This window comes from Raphanus sativus, chromosome 4, assembly GCF_000801105.2.
Source record: "Raphanus sativus cultivar WK10039 chromosome 4, ASM80110v3, whole genome shotgun sequence".
NCBI lineage: Eukaryota > Viridiplantae > Streptophyta > Magnoliopsida > Brassicales > Brassicaceae > Raphanus > Raphanus sativus.
In genome coordinates, this window is record NC_079514.1 from 34,716,456 (window position 1) to 34,740,134 (window position 23,679).

The 23,679-nt window shown below is 36.1% G+C and overlaps 3 protein-coding genes across 4 annotated transcripts; 1 reads left to right on the forward strand and 2 right to left on the reverse strand.

Annotated features, from left to right (window-relative positions):
* The first annotated feature begins 569 nt into the window (after positions 1 to 569).
* Positions 570 to 3,968, forward strand: LOC108850801 (chaperone protein ClpB4, mitochondrial-like). The gene is made up of 8 exons (XM_018624276.2): positions 570 to 839; positions 942 to 1,132; positions 1,347 to 1,401; positions 1,504 to 1,654; positions 1,753 to 2,064; positions 2,158 to 2,432; positions 2,614 to 3,525; positions 3,630 to 3,968. The coding sequence occupies exons 1-8, from the start codon at positions 570 to 572 to the stop codon at positions 3,909 to 3,911; spliced, it is 2,448 nt and encodes an 815-aa protein (XP_018479778.2). The 3' UTR covers positions 3,912 to 3,968.
* A 263-nt stretch (positions 3,969 to 4,231) lies between these two features.
* Positions 4,232 to 6,724, reverse strand: LOC108854903 (probable protein phosphatase 2C 21). 2 transcript variants are annotated; one of them, XM_057006683.1, is made up of 10 exons: positions 6,568 to 6,724; positions 6,219 to 6,342; positions 6,049 to 6,112; positions 5,803 to 5,911; positions 5,561 to 5,717; positions 5,243 to 5,492; positions 5,080 to 5,156; positions 4,947 to 4,999; positions 4,805 to 4,859; positions 4,232 to 4,736 (listed from the first exon to the last, which is right to left on the reverse strand). In XM_057006683.1, the coding sequence occupies exons 2-10, from the start codon at positions 6,333 to 6,335 to the stop codon at positions 4,512 to 4,514; spliced, it is 1,107 nt and encodes a 368-aa protein (XP_056862663.1). In that variant the 5' UTR covers positions 6,336 to 6,342; positions 6,568 to 6,724; the 3' UTR covers positions 4,232 to 4,511. The 2 variants fall into 2 exon arrangements, with proteins under 2 accessions (XP_056862663.1, XP_056862664.1); XM_057006684.1 differs by lacking the exon at positions 6,568 to 6,724 and adding an exon at positions 6,438 to 6,538.
* Positions 6,725 to 9,990: 3,266 nt separating this feature from the next.
* LOC108850803 (CBL-interacting serine/threonine-protein kinase 16) lies at positions 9,991 to 12,701 on the reverse strand. Its single transcript, XM_057009676.1, has 2 exons — positions 11,825 to 12,701; positions 9,991 to 10,824 (listed from the first exon to the last, which is right to left on the reverse strand). The coding sequence occupies exons 1-2, from the start codon at positions 12,514 to 12,516 to the stop codon at positions 10,137 to 10,139; spliced, it is 1,380 nt and encodes a 459-aa protein (XP_056865656.1). The 5' UTR covers positions 12,517 to 12,701; the 3' UTR covers positions 9,991 to 10,136.
* Positions 12,702 to 23,679: the final 10,978 nt, after the last annotated feature.

Genomic DNA, 23,679 nt, shown 5'->3' on the forward strand with positions numbered 1-23,679 from the left:
ATAAAGATAACTCACGAAGTTCATAAAGTTGAGAACAGTCGTTTCCAATGGTGGTTTAATTCTTCTCAATACTTTGAATCGTTGGTGGAAAATGTTTTTTTTTTTTGTTGTACTTGGCTACACCATCAATTTGATAATATACAGTAAAATTGCACATAAGACACATATATTAGTCATAATTAATTTATTTAAATTACCTTAATTCAAATAATGTATTTATACATACAATATGACGACTGCGCCATACTTTTGTAAAATTCAGTAATATATTTTAAGAATAATTATATAATTTCCAAGTATATATATATATATATTATTTTCAAATTAAATTCATGCATCAGCTAATAATTATTTACGTTTCTGATATAATATATTTCATTGTTAACTTTCTATCTTTCCTGTATTTAAGTTTCCTTTTTTAACGTATGCACCAAAATCTTTCCATTCATTAAAACACTAGTTTGCGTCTTCTCCAAACACTCGTTTGCTTCTTCGCCAAGCACCCTAAACCTGACTTCCTCTTTATAAAAAAAATCAAACACTCTTTTACCTGTTCAATTAAGCTTGACATGGCGTCCAGAAGATTGTCAAAGTCTATTTCCGTAGCCATCAAGGTTCACAATGCTTTGTCAAGAAAACCCTCTCTACTCCTTCGTTCTCGCGCTCTCTTGGCCTCTGCTCACTACTTCAGCTCAAGTTCATTTCTTCTCCGGCCAAGTTCCTTCATCGGAGCTCCCCGGAACGGCATAACTTCAGCCACTCAAGCCGCTCCTCCTCGTGGTGCCCAACTGTTACCTCTTTCTCTCCAGTTCCCTTCTCCCCGCCGCTTCATGTCTACGGTTCGTGGTCGCGTTACATGGTAGATTTGTTTCAGTGTCAATTAGTGTTTCTATTTTTAATTCATTAATTCGATGCCTATTGGTTTTGTCTTATTCAATAAGGATGGACATGAGAATGCACTTGAAAAGTATGGAACTGATTTAACTGAGATGGCTAGACAAGGAAAGCTCCCTCCTCTCATTGGACGTGATGATGAGATCAAGCGTTGCATCCAGATTCTATGCAGGATGACAAAAAGCAATCCTGTAATTATCGGTGAACCTGGTGTAGGAAAAACTGCTATAGCAGAAGGGTAAGGCTTGTGATTACTTATATAATTGCAACTTTACCGAGAGATGGTTCTGAGCTAATTAAATGCCAAATTTTATACAAGAGTTGTATCAAACATTTTAAGTCTAATGGTTTATTACATGCATTTTTATATATTCTATGTATATTATGCATTTTTATATATTTTATGTATAGACGCCTAACTGCATAAGCTGATAGATGCTAATCATTTTCAGGTTGGCCCAGCGAATTGTAAGAGGGGAAGTCCCTGAACCTCTCTTGAATCGGAAGGTTGCTCCATTTTTCTTTTTTTCTTTTTATTGTTAAAAGAAAAAAAACCTTTTAGGGCCAGAGGAAGATTGTTGTAACATGGTTGCTTAAAATGTAACGTAGGTGATATCTCTTGACATGGCTTCGTTGGTTGCTGGCACCTCATATCGAGGCGAATTTGAGGAAAAACTGAAAGCCTTGATCAAGGAAATAACTGCTACCAATGGGAAGACACTCTTGTTCATTGATGAAATCCACACTCTCGTTGGTGCAGGTGCTTCTTTATTATTAGTAAAATGATAAACGTCTCATTTGCCCAATACTATGGTTTTATTAGGAGTTGGAAGTTAATGAAATAGTATCTTTGTGTAGGAGCTTGTGAAGGTGATTCAATGGATGCGAGCAACATCTTGAAACCAATGCTTGCAAGAGGTGAACTGCGATGCATTGGAGCAACAACGCTGACCGAGTACCGCAAATACATAGAGAAAGATCCAGCTCTGGAACGTAGGTTTCAGCAGGTGTTCTGTGGCCCGCCATCCGTTGAAGACACCGTCTCTATACTTCGTGGGTTAAGACAGCGGTACGAGAAGCACCATGGTGTTAAGATATCAGATAGTTCCCTTGTTTCAGCAGCAGTTTTGTCTGACCGCTACATCACTGAACGCTTCCTTCCAGACAAAGGTATAAACCTTGCACCTCACGTAATTATCTTTTTTTTTTGTGAAAAATGTTTGTATGCTTAAGATTAAAGAGAATAATATTTCTTTGTTTCAGCTATTGATCTGGTTGACGAAGCTGCTGCAAAGCTGAAGATGGAGACCACTTCGAAACCAACTGAACTCGAAGAAATAGACAAAGCTGTTATCAAACTGGAGATGGAGAAGCTTTCTTTGAGAAAAGATTCTTTTAAATCATCTGCAGATTTCTTTATACAGGAAAAGAAGATGGAGAATGATTTGACCAAGCTCAAGGAAAAACAGAAAGAACTCACCAAACAATGGGAGGAAGACAAGTCTCTCATTACTAAACTACGTTCACTTAAAGAGGAGGTAAATAAAATCCAATATTGTCTATGGTTTCAAAATATTTTTATTCAAAAAAAAAAACCACTATTGTCCATGGTTTTAAAATTTTTTTTTTCAAAAAAAAAAAAGAAAATCCCACAATTCGGTTTAGCATTTACAAAATGCTTAAATGCACTCCTAAACACTTTCAATGTCTTTTTTACAGATTGATGTATCCGCTAAACGTGAAAATAGTCTAAACCGTACCGCTGAGCCTAAGTATGGAACACTTATGTCCCTCCAAGGCCAGTTAGAAGAAGCTGAGAACAACCTCACCAAGTCAGGAGTGTCTGAACTGTCACAACACAAAGAAGGCGTAACCGATCGCCACATAGCAGAGATAATAAGCAAGTGGACAGGTATTCCACTATCAAATCTCCAGCAATCAGAGAGAGAAAAGCTGGTCATGTTAGAAGACGTGCTTCACAAGAAAGTCATCGGTCAAGGAAAAGCTGTAGAATCGATAGCAGACGCTATCCGCTGTTCGAAGGCCGGTCTCTCAGACCCTAACCGCCCCATAGCAAGCTTCATGTTCATGGGCCCAACAGGTGTCGGTAAAACCGAGCTCGCCAAGGCCCTAGCCGGATACCTTTTCAACACTGACAACGCAATAGTGAGGATTGATATGAGTGAGTACATGGACAAAGCCAACGTCTCACGTCTCATTGGTGCATCTCCTGGCTGTGTCGGTTACGAAGAAGGTGGGCAGCTAACCGAAGCTGTGCGCAGGAGACCTTACTCGGTGGTTCTGTTTGATGAGATCGAGAAAGCCCACCCTGACGTCTTCAACATCCTGCTTCAGCTACTAGACGATGGAAGAGTGACTGATTCTCAAGGGAGGACAGTGAGTTTCAGGAACTGCTTTGTGATAATGACGTCTAATATAGGAGCTCAAAGCATACTTGAGACTTTCCGGGGCAATGAAGACCGCAAAGAGGCAGTCTATGAGACGATGAAGGAGCAAGTTGTGGAGTTGGCAAGAAGAACTTTCAAGCCAGAGTTCATGAACAGAATTGACGAATACATAGTCTTCCAGCCTCTGGATACAAAAGAAATATCAAAAATAGTGGAGATTCAGGTATGTATTTAATTATTTTTAGTCTTTTTTAATTAGGTTTCAAATATTTTTTAGCCTTTTTTTGTTTTGGTATAAATGAACTGTTATTATACCAATGGGTGCAGATGAGACGAGTCAAGAAAAGGTTGGAAGAGAATAAAATAAAACTTGAGTACACACAAGAAGCAGTGGACCACCTTGCTCAGCTTGGGTTTGACCCCAACAATGGGGCAAGACCAGTGAAGCGAGTGATTGAGAAGATTGTGAAGAAGGAGATCGCCAACAAAGTTCTGAAAGGAGAGTTTGCTGAGGATGACACTATTCTTCTCGATGTTGACCAGACAAGCAATGAACTGGTCATCAAGAAGCTCGAGAGTGATGCTCCTGTTGAAGAAATGGCTGCTTGATTATACAAACGAACGTTGGTCGATTTGGTTACATGATCGGATCTAGCAAATGTGACAACATGTAGGAGACCATTTTAGATAACAAAGTTTTCAACCAAATGTGCATGGCGCATTTCCTCAATTTTCAATAAAATTAATGAAAAATATATTTGCACTTTGCAGTAGAAATTATGTAGAAACAAACAACAATCTATAAATTTGAAACTAAAGTTTTTATAGATTATTGTCACGTCTGTCTCGGTAAGATTTTTTCAAATATTTAATCACGCAAAATGAAAGAGATTGTTGATTGTTGCTACCTACCATCTAGAGAATTAGAAGAAGCAATATAACTCCTTAATGAAGAATACACCAACATTTTTCCCACAAATCACAAGACAAACTATACAAAGTCGTTTTTTCTGACTACAGGAACCGATAGAACCAGAGTCTGTTGAGTAAAGAGAAGCTGTGAAAACTGAGGAAAAAAAAACTGAAATCCCAATAAATGCCAGCTTCTGCTTCTCTAACCCACACTCAAAAGCATTTTCAATGTTGAACCAAAGACAAATGATATATAAAGACATTCAAATCTCCCCTCTAGGCTCCTTTTCAGGACATTTAGCTTGATGAGCTCGGCTCGTCCTGGGCCTCCTCCTGGCTTGGTTCTGTTTTAATTTCTTCTTTTGCTTCTTCTTCTGCTTCTGCTTCGGTGGTCTCGGATGGATTAGGCTTCTTGAACTGGACCAAGATGATGGTCATATTATCACAGCCTTCACCACTCGCAGTGTCTGGAGCCAAACATCTATCAACAATCTTTTCACATACCGTCGAAAGCTTTGTTTCCTGAAATTTAATATCAAAATGTCACATACTCATTCAGTAAAAGAAAAAAAAACCTGCAATTAACTTACAGATTTTAACTGTTCATGGATAAAATCAACCAGTTGCTGGCTTGTCATACAATCCCTGAGGAAGAAGAGATCAAATCAAGTTCATCATCAAGGAAATAACTTATATATATAAAAAACGAAACACTTGGGGAATTATTTTTACCAGATTCCATCACATGCAACAACAAGAAAGTCATCATCATCACATAGATCAATCTGAGGAGAGAAAACAATAACAACAAATCAGCTAAAAGAAACAAAAAGAAACAAAAACAAAAAGTCAGTTAGATTCTTACAGTGTTTATATCTGGATTAGCAGTGACCATTTGCTTATCAGATGGTAAGAACTTATTCTGCTTGAACTCCATGTCACCTGTAAAAAACCAGAAAACAAGATTATGCCAAAAAGAAAAAGAAGCTCTAATGAATGAAAATGGAAAAAAGAAATAGGCTTTTTACCAATGGCTCTGGTCAGATTCAAGCTTCCATTAATACGCCCAGCATGAATGAAGCCACCAGCTTTTAATATCCTTTCCTTTTCAGCTTCAAGATCAGGCTTGTGATCTTTAGAAAGGTCATAAGCCTGACCTTTCCTCGATATCACACAACGTGAGTCACCAGCATTTGCAACAAAGAGCTTCTTATCTTTAATAAGAGCTACACACGCTGTGCACCCGCAAGTAGGTCCGGCGAAATCAGAATGAGGACCCTGCATTAAAAGATAAAGATACAGGTTTATAACCTTTAGAGATCCCAATTCAAGATATAGCAACATACATCCTCAAGAGGCCAATTATCAGGCTGGTTATTGACGTCACCACCGCTTCTTGGTGACCATATGAATCCTTCAATCATGCCGCTAAACTTATTCATCTTGTCGCCGAGCGCAGCTAACTCTCGCCACCCTCTCTGTCCTTGCATCATGTCATCCATTCTACAATATTCACAATTTTAAGAGGAACCCTCTTTTTTTTTGCTGTAATATACAAAGAACAGGGGAAGAGAAGAGAAACAAAAACCTAAAGAATGCTCTTTGAAGAGATGTTTCAACGTCTCCAGCTCCATATGCTTGGTTACTGAGAACCTGCTGGTGTAGATACTTTGCACAGAACTTTGCTACAACTTTGCCTATACCATTTTTAGTAAAATACTACTTTTAAATTCCATTAAACAAAAAAAAAAAAATGCAAAGAACAAAACATCTTAACAAGTTACTAAGTCTTTTGCAAACAGTCAAGAACCTCAAGACAGTAGTAGTTCCTTACCTCCATGACCATCGTACACACCGAAGAAGGATGTCTTATCATCCAGATCAAGAATTGCAGCATGCTAGAAAACCAGTTAAAAATCAAGAGAGACAAAGATCAGTGCAAGTAAATAAAAAACCAAAGGTTGGTTACAGCTACTCAGTGATTAATGTTTTTGACTCTCTCACCGCATCTTCCATGGTGGCACGCCAACCTTGCATAGAGGACGAACCATATCTAAGCGTATCATTCTCACCTTCTTCTGATATCTTTTCAGTTTTGGGAGAACTTAGGTAAGTCCCCATCTCTTTTCTACAAAGAAGCAATCAGAATCTTTAAGAATCCATTCTTAATAATCAAAATCCAGAAAAGAATCTAAGCTTTAAAGAATCCATGTAGAATAGAACCTAATCAAACTAAGAACTACTCAGGCCAGAGACCAAGACAAAAAAAGGGGTTTGAACTGATTCGAACAAGGTAGAACTACTATGACAACGATCCAACCAAAAAGAAAGAAAGAGAAAGATAACAACTTACAAGGTAGAAGAAAAAGGAAAGACTTTTCTTGAGAACCAAAGAAACTCGATCGGGACGAGAAGACCAACCACTTGAAGCTACTTGAGATCAGATGTACAAATCCTTTAAGGAAAATAAAAAATAAAAAATAAAAAAACGAAAATATGTTTTCCTTTTTCTTTTTTTTTTTCTTGCCGAAACGAAAGGTTTTGACTTTTTAACCCTTTTTCTTTGAGGAAGTGTTTTTTTTGTTTTTTTTTCTTGCCGAAATGAAAGGTTTCAATTTAAACTTTTTTCTTCTTAACTAAATAAATCTTCACAGCCTCTTTTCTTCGTCATTACAGCGTCCACAATGTGTGTACGTACGTATTATGGAAGGAAACAGCTATTTATTAAAAAAAAAAAACTAATTGTGGATTGGCTAGATGTGGTGATCTTATTGTAAGGGCATTAGTCAATCTTTTTTTTTTAAAAAACTTTAATTTCCGATACCATTTAGAAAGAAAACCCCAAGGGAAAAGTTTACATCATCTTACAGAGAAATCGGAGAGGATATAAAACAGAAGAAAAAGAAACTCAAATGAAATTCATGTGAAACAAAGATCTTTCAACCTTGAAATCTATCAAACCAGGTAGAGATATAGGACTGCGATGCATGTCGGACATGATTGTGAGGGGCGGGAATTTGATGTTGCTTCCCTATCAAGACTCAGTAACTTTGCTCTAGTCTGAAGTTGGACCTCTTTTGCTATTTGAACGGCCAGTTTACGGACTCCTGAGTGCAGGCGAGAGTTCCGTTCCTTCCAAAGGAAATACACCAAAGCCTGAAACAATAACTTCAAGATGACTTTGATCTTCTTCCGCACTGGAACATCAATCAACCAAGGAATTATCTGATGCAGAGACGAGGGATAAATCAATCTAGCCCTCGACATCAGAAGATTCCATACTGAAGCCGAGAAATGACAGTAAAAAAACAGATGCTCCACCGTCTCTGCTGCATGACTACAAAGAAGGCACTCTGCTGGAACCACCAAACCCCAAGATCTCATCCTGTCTCGGGTTAACATTCTATTTTTCAAAACAAGCCAGGCAATGAAAGAGTGTTTTGGAATTTTCTGATCAAACCAGACAGCCTTGTACCAAGAAGCCACAGGTAAGAGTGGATTTATGGAAATCAAGACTTTGGAAGCTGAGAAGGACGATGGAGGATCGTCTGCTGAGTTCCTCCACAAATAAAAATCGTCTTCGAGAGAGGAAATGTCGGGAATTTGAGCTGGTAATGACTGACGAAGCTGGCGCAATATAGGGTTACGGCTACGAGACGTTCTCCACGCTCCTGCAGAGACAGCCTCTGCCACAGAGCTCTCAATTGGAATACTAGAAACCAGAGGCCCGAGAGGACCTATAATGTCAATAAGAGACCCCAACTCCGTCCAATTATCATGCCAAAAAGACGCAGTTGTTCCCGAGTTAACGTGACAGAGAAGCCGAGGCTTTGCCAAAAATCTTAACTTCATTAACCGACGCCAAGTCCAACTGCCCATATTAGAGAAATCAGCTATCCAGAACAGTCTGTCCGCTATAGTCAATCTTACCTTACATATAAACGGTTGGCCGTTGCTTGGATCCAGAACCCTATATGGTATGGAGCACATATTGTAAAAAGTATTTTAGCTAAGGAAATGCTAATAGTATAAAGTCGCATTTTCTCTATCAAACAAACTTAAGTTTCTTATCTCCATTACTACGACACTACCATTGGCCGGCCTAATATCCTTGATAAGATTCCGGTCGCTAATTATATGATGCGACTCTCCTAAATCTATAACAAATGGCTTAGGTGTGTTAAGACTAAGAGCAAGAGAAAGTTTAACGGATTTCTTAGAAGATAGGATGCCCTAGAAGGCTTTGATGATAGGTACTAGATCACTCGTTCTTACAACCTCATAATCTTGACTGGATGTTGTGGCGTTTGTCTCTCTTTTCATGATCTTCAAGAAAGGCTTAGCGTGACAAGCCTCTTATTAATCTTCATGTACCCACACCATCATATCTTTCTGCTTGTACATCTCTTTGTTGGTAGCCAGTGGCGGAGGTAGAGAGGTGAGAAAGGGGACAGCTGCCCCATATAAATTATTGAAAAAATGGTTTTCATTGATTTTGTAATGGCTCCCATGATTTTTTGTCCAAACTTTATACTGCTCCTGGTGAATTGTTTCACAGGCTCCACCACTGTTGATAGTGATTGGCTTTCTTTTTCCACCAAATAGTTCATTTGATCCTTGTTTTCTTTGACCAACTTCCTTATTCATTGTTTCTGCTAGTAATTAAGTTACACGATTACAATGAGGACTAATATATATACAGATTGTGTGTTTGAGTACAACATACAATCCTAAAGTTTTAAAATAGTTTGATAGCTGTAAATCATTACATGTGTAACCCGTACGACGACCACCTTTTAACGCATGGACGTTGATCCTTTGTGACCGTTGAAAGAGGAAGAGATGAGTTTGCTGGAGAGAGCTTGAGTAGACGATTGAGCCTCAGTAGAAATGTTTGTGGCCTTTGGGCTTATAGCACACACTTCAACAAGAGTTACAAGTTTGTATGCTTGATCAAGTCATTGTAGGTTAGGTTTAGAGTCATGCTAAGGTTAAAGACCTTGTCTTGTTCGCGCCTTTCCCTTGTAAAAGTTGGATTGATTGAGCTTGGTCTAAGCAATTCAAGCTATGTCCATAAGCTTTCGGACTTGCAAAAATGTTGAGCGAACTCTATATCCTCTTGGCTCATATCTCCTAATTGTTCTGGTCAAAGTATCATTTTAGTTGTTCTGAAGATAGAAAGCTTATCAATAAAAGTTAAAATGGTTATTTTAGTTGGTCTAAGAAATTCATTTTCATCTCAAGCTATGTCCATAAGCTTTCTGGTTAAAGTATTTTTTATATTACTCTTAAACAATTAAGAGATTATCTAGAAGAAATATGGGGTTCTAGCGGTAACATGCTATGGAGGTGAAGGCAAGTCGTAACAAAGTAGTCCTAATGAGGTAGTTGTACTAAAAGTGCAGTTGGATTACCTTCTTTTCAAGGAGAGCTATTTTTATTATATTGTTATTTTCTTATTCTTATTTTAATATTTAAATAAAACAGAAAAATATATTTAAAAGTTAGACTAAGGAATATATATTTATGGTTTAATAAAACTGATTCATATCTATATAATCTAAAATTTGTTATAAAAGATAAATATAGTTATGGTTTTTTTTAGTATAAAACCGAATAAACTGAAAATTGATGGTATATAAATCGAACTTAATCAAATTAAATATAATTCCAATATGGTAGCTAATTTCGTAAATTAAAATACCAAAAACCAAAAAAAGAACGAAATCGTACAGAATTCCGGATTGAACAAGCCTCGTTTCTATACACTGTACCGTATGATAACAGTGCTATATATTTTATTAATTATAATGACAATTATGATATTAAACAAGTTTCACAATAGGACATTCTCTCTCGCATGCAGTGCCAAAAAAAAATTGGAGTGTTACAGCTCATGAAGTTTATTTATTTGTTAATGAATTAATTGTTATCATGATCATGTGTGTTAACATTGTCGTCGTCATCATCACCTTGCCATGACCAGACGATGTCCTTAAGAGCTGGCCTGACGTCATCCTCGCAAAACAACTGATACTCCAAAGTGTCGCCGGAGGTTTTACAAAACTCAACGACAGAGACCTCAGGAGCGACTTCGAAAACTTCCGCCGTCACCGAGAGCCTCCCTTTACGACCTTCCGTTCTCCTCTGCAGCTTTATCTGGCAGTCTTTCACGTGCTTCACCCTCATGTTCATCTCGGGCGCCGCTTCCTCTAGCTTCTCCTTCACCGTGATGGCCCGTAACTTCGACGTGAACATCCTTTTCGGCTGCCTTTTTATCTCGAATAAGCTGGAGAGGTCGAAACCTGAGGACATCGATGAGATGAGCTGGAAGGCGTTGAAGGATCTAGGGGAAGATCCGCCGTCTTCTTCGTCCAAGTTCAGGTGTTTCTTGTTCTTCTTTGACGGTGGCTCCGGCGGTGGAGATGGGAGTGTCTCGTCGATGGAAAAAGCTTCCGGCGGTGTGAAATTTTTACGGAACCATGGGAACTGTTTTATCTCCGACATTGTGATCCGTTGTTCAGGATCCGACAGAAGCAGTTTTGAGATCAGTTCCTGCGAGTCTGGTGAAAACCATGGCGGGAAGTCGATTTCCGCCTTGAATATCTTTCTGTTCATAGAATAATAATGCACACGAGAGTTTCAGTCAAACACTCGAACCATAATTAAACAATACCGAGAATTTGATAACCGGTTAAACAACTTTTGATGCACAATCCGGTTCAACAAAATCAAGCTTATTGAGCTTGGATTTTTGTCAAAACCTTTTTACCAAAAAAAGGTTGGATTTTGTTGATAGTTTTCTCAAATAATATTATTACTGGTTTATGAATTCTAACTATCTTAAATTTTTAGTAGTTATTGGTTTATAGATTTTAACATTTAAAAATATATTTCGAATATTATTTTAAATCTATTTTTTCATATTTTTATTTTATTTTATCATAATTCTTGACAATATTACTCATTAAAACAACTTCCATACATTGTGATTAAAAAAAACTTTCATACATCTCTTCGGTTTTTGAAATTGTATTTTTAGTATTTTTTTTCAAACTATGCAAATTCTATAAAGATAGAGTATAACTCAATACAAACTTAACAAAATTCTCAATTTCTAAAATTTATCAATTTTATCGAAATCCAAACCCCACTTATAACCTTCCTGAAAATCCGACCTGGTTTGATATGGTAGCTTATAAGAGCATGATAAAAAACTTTTGATTTCGATTTCCGTAAAATCCTTAGCAAATAATTATATACGCATATATAATATATACATATATATATACATATATGTGTATTAAGGACTTTTACTAATGATTTTTGTAATAATCATGCTCTTATGTTCCGGATTTTTATTTTAGTTTTTATTCAGAAAGTATGAAATATTCCATAACACAGATGGTTCCCAAATTAGAATAATTATGTCTATCATCATTCTATCAATAATCAGGCCTGTCCATTAATACACTCCTAACTTTTGTATTTTTTAGAAGAAAAAGACAAATGTGGTAGAGACGAATGTTTCCAAATGTATACCACTAGTTCTGACCTGTTTCTAACTCCTAAATATCAAATTAATAAAAGTATAACCAGTTAGGACTTACGTGTACAATGTCATGACGTTTTCATCAATAAACGGCAAGAAGCCAGCGAGGAGAGCATACAAAACGATGCCGCACGACCAAATATCCGCCCTAGCTCCGTCGTATCCTTTGTTCCGGAGAACCTCCGGCGCCACGTAAGCCGGAGTCCCGCACCTCGTATGGAGAAGATCGTCGCTGCTGCCGCGTCTTCCGCTGAGCCCCTCCGGCATCATCAACGCCGACAGTCCGAAATCCGTCACCTTGAGATCGCCGTCTCCGTCGAGCAAAAGATTCTCCGGCTTGATGTCGCGGTGGAACACGCCGCGGCTGTGGCAAAAATCGACGGCGGAGATCAGCTGCTGAAAATACTTCCGCGCAAGATCCTCCGGGAGCTTCCCGTCTCTGTCCAGCCGCTCGAAAAGCTCCCCTCCGTCGACGTACTCCATGACGAAGAAGATCTTCGTCTTCGTCGCCATCATTTCGCGGAGCTCGACGACGTTAGGGTGGCGGAGGAGCCGCATGACGGCGATCTCTCTCTCGATCTGCTCCGTCATGCCTCGGCGTTTTAACACGAGGTCTTTCTTGATGACTTTGATTGCCACCTCATCGCCGGTGGATATCTCTGTGCCGTGGTACACCTTGGCGAAGTTACCGGTGCCGAGGAGTTTTCCGATCGTGTATTTGTCGAAGAGGACAGTTTTGCATTCTCCCATCTGTCTGTGGGACTTTGTCTCACAAGTATTGATGTATAACTATATGATACTTTTTACTTGGTTATTATATACATATGGAAATGATTTATCTATGCAGTTATATTGCTTTGTTTAATATGCGACGACTAAGTGAAGTGGGAAGAAATGTTCTGTCTGATCTTATCCAAATAATATGATATGTGGCATAGGATCTGGCAAAGCAATTAGGAGTAGGGAAAAATGACTCACCAATCATAATATATGAGACGTTGAATATACAGTATATTATTTCTAAGACAAAAAACAAAATAAATTTATTTTTACCCCTAAATTCATTAAATATACAGTATATGTTTTTTTGTCAACATACAGTATATGTTTATTATCCATATACTTCCACTACTGAAATAGGGGACGACGTGAAACTGACGTGTAATCGAGTGGATACGCATTAATAAAAAAAATAACTTGTCCCGATAAAATTTCAATGAAATATCTTTTCTGGTAAGGCCAGATGTGACATTTTCTACTTGGCCCTAAAAATATTTAAAAAGACGTGCTTGAATTTTTTTTATATACTAGGAAACAACCCCGTGCGTAAACGCCCGTGAATAGTGAATTTTTTTATTTCGTATTTAATTTTTACTTTATTTAACTTTGTAATAACTGTTAAAAAAATTAAATTGATGGTAATATTATAATTATTTTAGAAATAAATAATTATCCGTCTAACAGAATACTTATATAATGTATGAATATTAAATAAATTGTGTACATGAGAAATGAAAATTTTCAAAGTTATGCGTAACAAAATAAATTGTTGTGATGTGACATTGTAATATTAAATAATATATTTATCTTCACTTATTTTTTCATTTTTCGTTTTATATTTCTTATGTCTTTGGTTTATTTTCGAACTCGCGGAGGAAACGATATATTACTTTTAATATAATTATCTACAAAATGGTTGTAATTAATATATAACAATATAAAAAGTGAAAATGTTTAAAAATTATAATTGATACAGTTAATTATAAAATGATAAAATAGAGATAAATTTTTAATATAATATATATTAAAGTTTACTAAAAACAAAACTACTAAAACTTGTTGTTGATAAAATTATACAATTTTTCAAAGATTAAATATGATATATAAATAATATGTAGATTTTTTTTAAAAAATTGTATTTTTTGTCAAAACGTTTCCACTCCTTTTTTTTATTACATAATGTTTTAACTTAATTCACATATATTAAGAAAGCTAAATTTATCAAAAATTATCATTAAAATATAATTTATAACTAATTTATGTAATTATAAATAGACATAATAAAATTCAATTGTCTATACAGTTTTTGATAAAATTAAAGTTATCTATATTTGTGCAAACTTTATCGATTACGAAACAATAAAATTTCTCCAAATCATCATCTATATTGAAACGGATGATGTATTATACAATTATTAACACTGCATTGCATAGAATGATTATATGAGAAAGTGCAAAAAAAAAAACAAAATGATGATAAACTATTAATTTTTCAATATATTTCATAGAATTTTAAGATTATAGAGATATTCTTAGAATAAATATATTAAAAATATGAAAAGTACTAAGATTATAAAAACAGTTATAAGTATTCTTGGATGATGCTTTGCTGGCTTCTGTTTCATACTTATGAATATATGATGTTGAAAATGAACATATGTCAAATTCCGAACTCCTTTTTGTGCTCCTTTTCATTTAAATACATGTAGATCTCCTAGACATTATTTTTCGAATTGATTTGCCACATATCCTCTTTATAATCACTTTAAAAAAAATGTTGGCTACTAAAATTGAGGACATAATTTGTTAAATATGACATGGACATTCACATTAAATGTTGATATATATTTTTGGTAAATTTGATAAAATATGAAAATAACTCATACATTACATTTAATGTTAATTTATATTTTCTGTAAACTTTTAGAATACAGTAATAACTCACTATAACAAATATATTCAAATATGAAATTATAAATTTCGAAATATTTTTTAATTTTATTTCTATAATTATAAAATTTTATTATTGAAATTTTCAAAATTATTTACAATTTTTTCAAAAAATATGAATTTTTAATCATAATATCATTAGTCTCTTTTAGATATATACAAATTTTATAAAAATTGTTTAGTTTAAATTGTTGATAACTATTAAAAAAGTTATATGATTTTTCTAGAAATTTTGTACCAGTTTATTTGATATATTTAACTAAAAGAAATAGATAAAAATTATCTAAGATTATAATTTTAGATATATAAATTTATATTCTTAAATATAATTTTAAATAAAGCAATTTATTTTCTCTTAATTTTGTGCTTAATTAAATCAAATTTATATTAAATATTTGTCAAAATAATATAATATATAATATTAATAATTTTTATTTTTAAATATAGTTTAAGTTTTAAAAATTTATCACTTTAAACACTATATTAACAAAATTGAATTACCGTTCGTTTTGTATAGTGAATAACAGTTTAAACATTTGTTAGATTTGTAAGTTAAGACATTTAATTTTTTTATCCATTTCAAAATTAAGGTGTATTTTTCAAATTTTATGCTCTTTTGGAAGAGGAAATCTATCTGCATTTTCCTTTTTATCGTTTACATACTATTTTTTGTTATTCTGTTTTGTCAATCCTCACTATTTCTTCTAAAAATTGTAATGGTTGATCACCAAATATTCCAAATATTAACCGCCAAAATTACAATGATTCATTTAATTGAAAGATAAGTATGTTCCATACCTCAGGTTTCAGAATTTCCTTTCTATTTTTGATTTTTTTTTATTGCAGCTAAAAAAGATTGCCGTTATAACCATAATATGAGTCCCATGTGAGTTTGCTTGGACACCACGTCAAAAAAGCAATGGTGCAAACATACTTTCGAAGTTATCTCTTCCTCTTTCATGTTCTTTTTTCAGTATTATGTTCCTATTTGAATTGTAAATTCCCTTCTTGAGGATTACTCAATATCATCTATGTAAGCAATGTTGTTAAGCCAAACAAATTCATCATTCGTGTCATAACTGGAGAAAAGTATCTCAGGTGCGGTTTACATAATAATAAAAAAATAGTATGTATTTTCTTATGCTCGTACAGATCAGCTGTGGCGTGCGCAGTGCTATGTTTCTGTATGCTACGATCTTCTCTTAATGGGTCATCATAATTGAAATTATGCAGAAATTGTGGTGAATAACACATCTTTTTTGCCTATTTCGGCGGCAGTACAAGGCAGTTGTTGAAACTTTAACATCCTCAACACACTTGGAAATATTATACTTGGGTTTAGTGAGAATGTTCTCTGCTATGATAATCTGAAGAGGTATATTTAGTTTATTTACAGAAGTTATTATATGGATTAGCTGTCAAAAAAATTATAGAACAATTGATTTTAGAATTTGGTTTTATTGGGAGAGTTGCTTTGTTAATGGAGTGGTCACTCTCTCTTCACTTATATACTTTTTCTGCACAAATCCCTTCCAGAGTATTGGCATAATCATTTTGTACGAAATTGCTTTCCCCTGGTCACATAATAAAATACTGCCGCTTCGTTCAATTCCTGCCCTCTTTGGTTTGCAGTTTCAGAGTAATTAAAGGGGAAAATAATAGGGATTAATCTTTGATGATATCACTGTTACTTTCTGCGATCAGATGCGGTGTTGCGAAAGGAATTAAAACTGGCGGGATTGGGATGGACAGTCACAGAGAACAGAGTTTCAGAATTTTCAAAGACTTTTGATTGTGTGATATCTCCCTTGTAGCTTTGCTTGAGGCTGTCTACACTTATGTAAGACTGGGATTTAAGTCTGGCAGATTTGAAAATCACTCATCCCAACTGATTCACGCTATCAAAGGGGAGAGATCGTTTGGGCAACTCCATGGAACCATTGAAGACATTTACTCTTTTGTTTCTTCTTTTTGATGAGTTTTCTGTCTTTTGGATGACTCGTGATTAAAATGCAGTCGCTGACTTGATAGCAAAGAATGCTTTTAGTTGTTAGTTATGACGTTAACGCTCCCACCTATTTTAAGTTTTTTTTGTCTGGAAAAATGGGCGTTTGGTTCCTCGAACTTTGGGATGTTATACATACTCTGCTATTACAACTGAGCCATAGTTAACTTCGTGAAACCTATTTAATTAATGAAAAAATTGTGATTCAAAAAAAAAAATCATTTTTACTTTCTTCATCTGATATTTTTTGGCGGTATCTATTTGAGGAGGGATGAAGAACAATCCTAATTTACATTGAATCATTGCGTACGTTATATTACGAAGAAATTATACCATTCTCGGTAATCCAATGATTTGAAACATCACAAAGATCCATCTTTTAGAGAACCTTACTATTGGTGTCTCCTCTACTTCAAGTCCAAACTTTCCACACTTCAATGCACACACAGACATATGAGTGCTGCACTTAAGGATGTTATTGATACTGTGTCGGACCATACTCTTTAAAATTTGTTTTGCCATCTTAAAATCCTTCAGTTACCTCTCCTACAACCTAGATCAAGTTTTCTGAAATCCTGAGAATTGATGCATAAAAGTGGAACAGAGGAAAATGATTAACATTGGAAAAACCCATCATAAAGATTGTTCGTCGGCCAAAAAAAGACGTGAGACGTGATTCACTACATCTCTCCCACCCAATTCCAAACATATAAAAAGAGATTTATCTCTTGAAATTAAATAACAACCATTGAATTGATTTATTTCTTACCATAAATGAAATAAGAGGTGAAATCGGAGAAAAATAAATTGCAGAGACGAATAAGAACACGAAGATGATGATGAAAGGTATGAGGGGATTTCATACATATAAAAATTAGATGACGGTGGTGGAATATATAAAGGGATACAAAATCCGAACGTCTGTATATAGATTAATTAAAAGATTCTACTCCAAAATGGTGAGTGCTGAGATGCTTTAAATCCAGAAGGAAGCAAATAAGAGGCCGATGTAGAAGGTCGCCTCGTTCAGAGAACAGTCTATTAAGGGAAAGAAGACGTCTTTTGCTGAAAATGATTGATGATTCAGAGAAGAGATGTGTTGTTTTGAGAAGGTGACGATTCACTGAAGAGACGCCGAGACCATCGTTTTGATGACGTAAGCCATTTAGAGCATAGAAACTTTATACCCCTTAGATCATAATAACAAACAAATCTTGAACGTACGATTGTAACTTTATTTTCCTATAATAAAAAGATGACGTCAATTTAAGTTTGCTATTATATATAGATTAGTATTTGTTTTCGTTAAATGTTTCTTGACTTTTTATAGAGCAGTTTTTGTTGGACTTTAATATAAAACAAGAAGCGGTTAAATAAGAAGCACCGCTTCGGACAGAGACGGTTATTGTACGTGTCGATTAAAGGCATCTCTTAACTCAACATATGCGTTGATTAAAAGCACTGCTTGATTCAATATATAAAGCCATCAAGTGTATGATGAAAAGATAGAAAAATCAGCCTGATTCATTTTTCTTCTTCCCCACAATAACTTTCTGAAGAAAAACAGAGTATAGTTTGCTAGGGTCTCCGTACGGTGTGTTGTACGGAGATCGATAGTTGTACAAAGAGAACTACTATAGGACCAAACAGTATTATATGGACTTAAGCAAGCGCCAAAACAGTGGCATGAGAAGTTTGATAATACAATGAAGTCGTATGGGTTTTCTATAAATGAATGTGACAAGTGTGTTTACATTAAGAAAACTAAAAATGATACGATCATTGTATGTTTATATGTGGATGATATGTTGATAATGGGTACAAGTACAAATATTATCAATGCCACAAAGAAGATGTTGAGTAACAATTTCGAAATGAAAGATATGGGATTGGCTGACCTAATTCTTGGAATTAGAGTTAAACGTGAGACAGATGGTTATTCACTTACTCAATCTCATTATGTGGAGAAAGTTCTAAAGAGATTTGGTCATTTTGATGATAAGCCAGTTGTTACTCCCTTTGATCCAACATGCAAACTTTCAAAGAATGAAGGTGAAAGTGTCTCTCAATTAGAGTACACACAAATAGTTGGGAGTCTCATGTACATTATGAATTGTACGAGACCAGATTTGCTTACTCATTGAGTCGATTAAGTCGATATTCGAGTAATCCAAATAGAGAACATTGGAATGCTTTAGTTAGAGTATTAAGATACTTAAAGCATACAATCAATTATTGTTTGTACTTCACAAAATTTCCTCCTGTTTTAGAAGGATATAGTGATGCAAATTGGATTTCAGGCAGCACAGACAGTAAATCTACAAGTGGTTATGTGTTTACAATTGGCGGTGGTGCTGTGTTTTGGAAATCATCTAAACAAACGTGTATTGCACGTTCTACAATGGAATCCGAATTTATCGCACTAGATAAAGCTGCGGAAGAAGCTGAATGGCTTAGAAATTTTATTGAAGATATTCTTCTATGGCCAAAACCCGTAACTGCACTATGCATTCATTGTGACAGTATGGCTGCTTTAAATAGAGGGAAAAATAAAATTTACAATGGCAAGTCAAGACATATAAGACGTAGACATGTATCAATACGATAGTTGCTTTCCAATGGGGTGATAACATTGGATTATATTAGATCAAAGGAAAATTTGGCTGATCCTTTGACTAAAGGCCTACCTAAAGAGCAAGTCGTATTCACTTCGAGGGGAATGGGTCTCAAGCCAACACAATGAGTCATCACTTGATGGAAACCTAACCTAGCAACATTGGAGATCCCATGGTCTAGGTTCAATAGGCAAACTAGTTGAGGAAGACTTAAGACTGTATTTTACACATTTCTCATTCCTATGAAATAACAATGTGTATCCATTGATGATTAAGGGTTGAATAAATTTATTCTTAATAATGTTAATATCTTTTATAAAAGAGAGATAGAATGGAGTATCTTTAATTAATGTTACCTATATGAGAGTGGTGTCGGGTCGCACCTATGAGAATTGATATGGCTAAATTCTCTAGAGCTCTCACGAAGCTAGGATATGTTCAGGACCAAAATGAACACAACCGTAAAAACTAGAAATGAGCTGAAAAAATATGTGTTTCTCTTATTGTTTTGCTTTACTATAAAATGTGGTTAATTCAAGACTATAGTTCATTACCTACAAGTAAATCCGATAAGTTGATAGTAGGAAAGGTTCAAGTCCAAAATACACCTTTTCCGATGCATATCGATTTTACTTTTTCAGAATTATTTGAACTTATTTTCTATTCAAATGTGGGGTATTGTTGAGTTTGAATAGAAAATGTGGGGGTATTGTTGGACTTTAATATAAAATAAGAAGCGGTTAAAATAAGAAGCACCGCTTCGGACAGAGACGGTTATTGTACGTGTCGATTAAAGGCATCTCTTAACTCAACATATGCGTTGATTAAAAGCACTGCTTGATTCAATATATAAAGCCATCAAATGTACGATGAAAAGATAGAAAAATCATTCTGATTCATTCTTCTTCTTCCCCACAATAACTTTCTGAAGAAAAACAGAGTATAGTTTGTTAGGGTCTCCGTACGGTGTGTTATACGGAGATCGATAGTTGTATCCTCTAGATAGACGTCCACGAACTACATACACCATTGTAGGGGCGAAATTCTGTCTTAGGAGATTGCTCAAGCAAGCCTCTATCCAACTACGATTGATTAAGTTGTGAAAGAAAGGTAGTTATCTGATTTATAAGGGTTTATAAATCTAGTAATATTTATAAGAGTTTATAAAACCTGTAATCTTTATAAAGGGTTATAAATTCAAACGTATTGAGTACGTGAGATTGATTTGCATCTGTACTTTGGATTAACAGTTTTCACTTTTTCCTCTTCTTTCATCGGATAGTGATCATTACTGTATGTCATAAACTTAAATGGGGAAAGTGGCGACCGGGTCTTCCTCCTTATATTACATACAACTCTACTTTACAAGTTGTATCTATTTACGAATTACCTGAATTCAAACCAACCGTAGAAACAAAACTTGTTGCCACAAATTAGAATATATCTGGCGTCCATGCCATTCTGTTCCAGCTTGTTTTCCTTTTTCAATTTTGTGCTATCTCAGACCTATGTAAAAATTCAGACTAATTTTTTAGAAAAAGTTGTAAGATCTACGGATAGATTTTTGCTTTGGATATTGATCGAATGATTCCAAATGAGGCTTAAAACATGGCACTATATCTATATGGCCACACATGTTTAATGTGGAACTGCTTCAAACCCAATCTCCGCGTAATCCGTCTGCCATAGACCATCCCCGTCATGTTTCCAACGCGGTCTTGTGTTTATTTACCAATTTATATGTACGGTGGTGATTTCTTAAGCAGGAATTTAACTAGTAGAATGCAAAGTAGAAACTGTAGATTGTTGGAGCAAATTGAAGTAGCCGTTGATGTTTGAAGTTATTTGAAGTTATCCTTTGGTTTTGGTGTTTATCTAGTTTATAGTCGGTGTTGAATAAGATCCGAGATACTCGGTAGTAGGAGATAAGTTTGCTTCAGTTTTTATAGGATCTAGTCGTTATCTTTATTATCTTTGTAAAGCTATATATATGGCTCTTCGTTCATTGAATAAGATTGCAGTTTACAAGTCAATCTCAGAGCTTTATACATTACATTTGGTATCAGAGCTCTGTTTTCGACAAAGAGAAGAGATGGAAGAAGAAAAGATGAAGGTTCCTCAGTTTGATGGACACTGGGATCATTGGAGCGAAGTGATGGAGAATTTCTTTCGAGCAAGAGGATTGTGGAGCTTGATTGAAACCGGGTTTGAAGAACCTACAGCAACAACGACCCTAACCCCAGAGCAGAGGACTCAACTCGACAGTGCTAAGGTGAATGACCACAAGGTCAAGCATTACCTCTATCAAGCTATCGATAGGGTAACGTTCGAGCAGATCCTAGATCGGAAGACTTCCAAAATCATATGGGAGTCAATGAAAGGAAAGTTTGGAGGCAACGCTCGGGTGAAGAAGTCTTTGTTGCAGAAGCTCAGGAGAGATTTTGAGTTGTTGGAGATGAAGAGTGATGAGAAAGTGGAGGAGTACTTCACAAGAGTCTTAGCAGTCACCAACCAGATGAGGAGTAATGGTGAAGTGCTGGAAGACACTAAAGTGGTTGAGAAGATATTGAGAACCTTAAGTGAGAGGTTCATGTATGTTGTGGTCTCCATCGAGGAGTCAAAAGAGATTGAGACTATCTCTGTGGATGAGCTTCAAGCATCATTGGTGGTCCATGAGCAGAAGTTCAAGAAAACAGAGAAAACAGAGGATCAAGTGCTCAACGTCTCCTATGGAAGAGGATCCGGAAGCCGAGGGAGAGGCTTCAACGGAAGAGGAAGGGGACGTGGTCGTGGAAGATCATCTTTCAACAAGAGTACTGTTGAATGCTACAAGTGTCACCGATTGGGACATTTTCAAAACGAGTGTCCTAAGTGGGAGGAGGAAGCCAATTATATAGAAGAGAATGAAGATTTGCTGCTGATGGCATATCATGAGGAAGAAGAGATCAGAGATGACGACTTTGATCAAATTATGATGGCTCAAACTGGTGACCGAGAAGCCATGAACAAGAAGGTATGGTTCTTGGACTCAGGTTGTTCCAATCATATGAGTGGAGATCAAGATCTGTTCTTATCGATGGATTTGAAGTTCAAGCATTCAGTCAAGTTGGGAAACAATATGAAGATGGAGGTTGCTGGAAAGGGGAACGTGAGACTGGTGCTGAACAACAATGCCTATATCGTGAGAGATGTCTATTATGTACCGGAGCTCAAAAACAATCTGTTAAGTCTTGGACAGTTGCAAGAGAAGAGAGTCTCTATTGTCATCCAACAAGGAGTGTGCAAGCTGTATCATGAAGACAGAGGTCTAATTGCAGAGAGTAAGATGAGTGTGAATCGAATGTTTGTGTTGTATGATCAGACAAAGGAAGGGAAGAGAGCAAAAGATCACTGTCTCATCACTGCAACGGAGGATGTGTCGCGACTTTGGCACGAACGCTACGGTCATCTTAGTCATCGAGGGATGAAAACATTGCAGAGCAAAGAGATGGTACGCGGTCTTCCTAGTTTTGATGCTCAAAACTTCACATGCTCTGATTGCTTGGTGGGCAAGCAACCGAGAAAACCCATACCAAAGAAGAGCACATGGCGTGCTAAGGAGATACTTGAGCTTGTTCACTCAGACATATGTGGTCCCATCAATCCCATCTCCACCAGTGGTAATAGATACATCCTGTGCTTCATTGACGACTTTAGTAGGAAAGCTTGGGCATATCTATTGAAGGAAAAATCAGAAGCATTTATATACTTCAAGATCTTTAAGAAGAAAGTTGAAACTGAGAGTGGGAAGGTCTTGAAGTGCTTGAGAACCGATAGAGGGGGAGAATTCACATCACATGAATTCACAGAGTTCTGCAAAGAGCAGGGAGTTCGAAGGCAGCTAACTACACCTTACACTCCGCAACATAATGGGATTGCAGAGAGAAAGAACCGAACAGTAATGAATATGGTCAGGTCTCTCCTCTCTACCAAGAAGGTACCTAAGATCTTTTGGGCAGAAGCGGTCGTGTGGACGTTCTATGTGCTCAATAGATGTCCTACTGTCTCAGTAAAGAACATCACACCGCAGGAAGCTTGGTGTGGAGTTAAGCCTAGTGTGGAGCACTTCCGTGTGTGGGGATGTCTTGGTCACGTCCATGTCCCAGATGAGAAGAGAATCAAGTTAGATGATAAGAGTGTAACCTGTGTTCTGCTAGGTCTCTCTGAAGAATCTAAAGGCTATCGGTTATACAACCCCACGACAAAGAAGATCTTGATAAGTAGAGATGTGGTGTTTGAGGAAAACAAGAGATGGGACTGGAGTGAAGAAGAGACAGAAAACACACTTACCTGGAAGGATGATGATCTCGTTTGGGAAGAAAGTGATGAAGAAGGAAGCGATGGTGAGACTGGAGCTGCTGAACCAGAAGCAGAGGTTGAACCAGAACAACCTATGGAGCAGCAAAACGATGCGGCTGTTGGGATCAGGGAGGGAAGAGGAAGAAGACCTCCACGTTATCTAAGTGACTATGTCACTGGTTTTGGAGAAATAAACGAAGAGGAAGAAGAAGAGGTCAACATGGT

Bases quoted from the DNA above. Each gene is read 5' to 3' on its own strand.
- LOC108850801 (XM_018624276.2), top strand. From the start codon at position 570: ATGGCGTCCAGAAGATTGTCAAAGTCTATTTCCGTAGCCATCAAGGTT. The intron at 840-941 runs GTTCGTGGTCGC...TTATTCAATAAG, and splicing joins CCCGCCGCTTCATGTCTACG to GATGGACATGAGAATGCACT. The intron at 1,655-1,752 runs GTGCTTCTTTAT...ATCTTTGTGTAG, and splicing joins CCACACTCTCGTTGGTGCAG to GAGCTTGTGAAGGTGATTCA.
- LOC108854903 (XM_057006683.1), bottom strand. From the start codon at position 6,335: ATGGGGACTTACCTAAGTTCTCCCAAAACTGAAAAGATATCAGAAGAA. The intron at 5,718-5,802 runs GTTTTTGTTTCT...TGAATATTGTAG, and splicing joins CTTCAAAGAGCATTCTTTAG to AATGGATGACATGATGCAAG. The intron at 5,000-5,079 runs GTAAGAATCTAA...TTCTCTCCTCAG, and splicing joins CTAATCCAGATATAAACACT to ATTGATCTATGTGATGATGA.
- LOC108850803 (XM_057009676.1), bottom strand. From the start codon at position 12,516: ATGGGAGAATGCAAAACTGTCCTCTTCGACAAATACACGATCGGAAAA. The intron at 10,825-11,824 runs GTAAGTCCTAAC...TTCTATGAACAG, and splicing joins AACGTCATGACATTGTACAC to AAAGATATTCAAGGCGGAAA.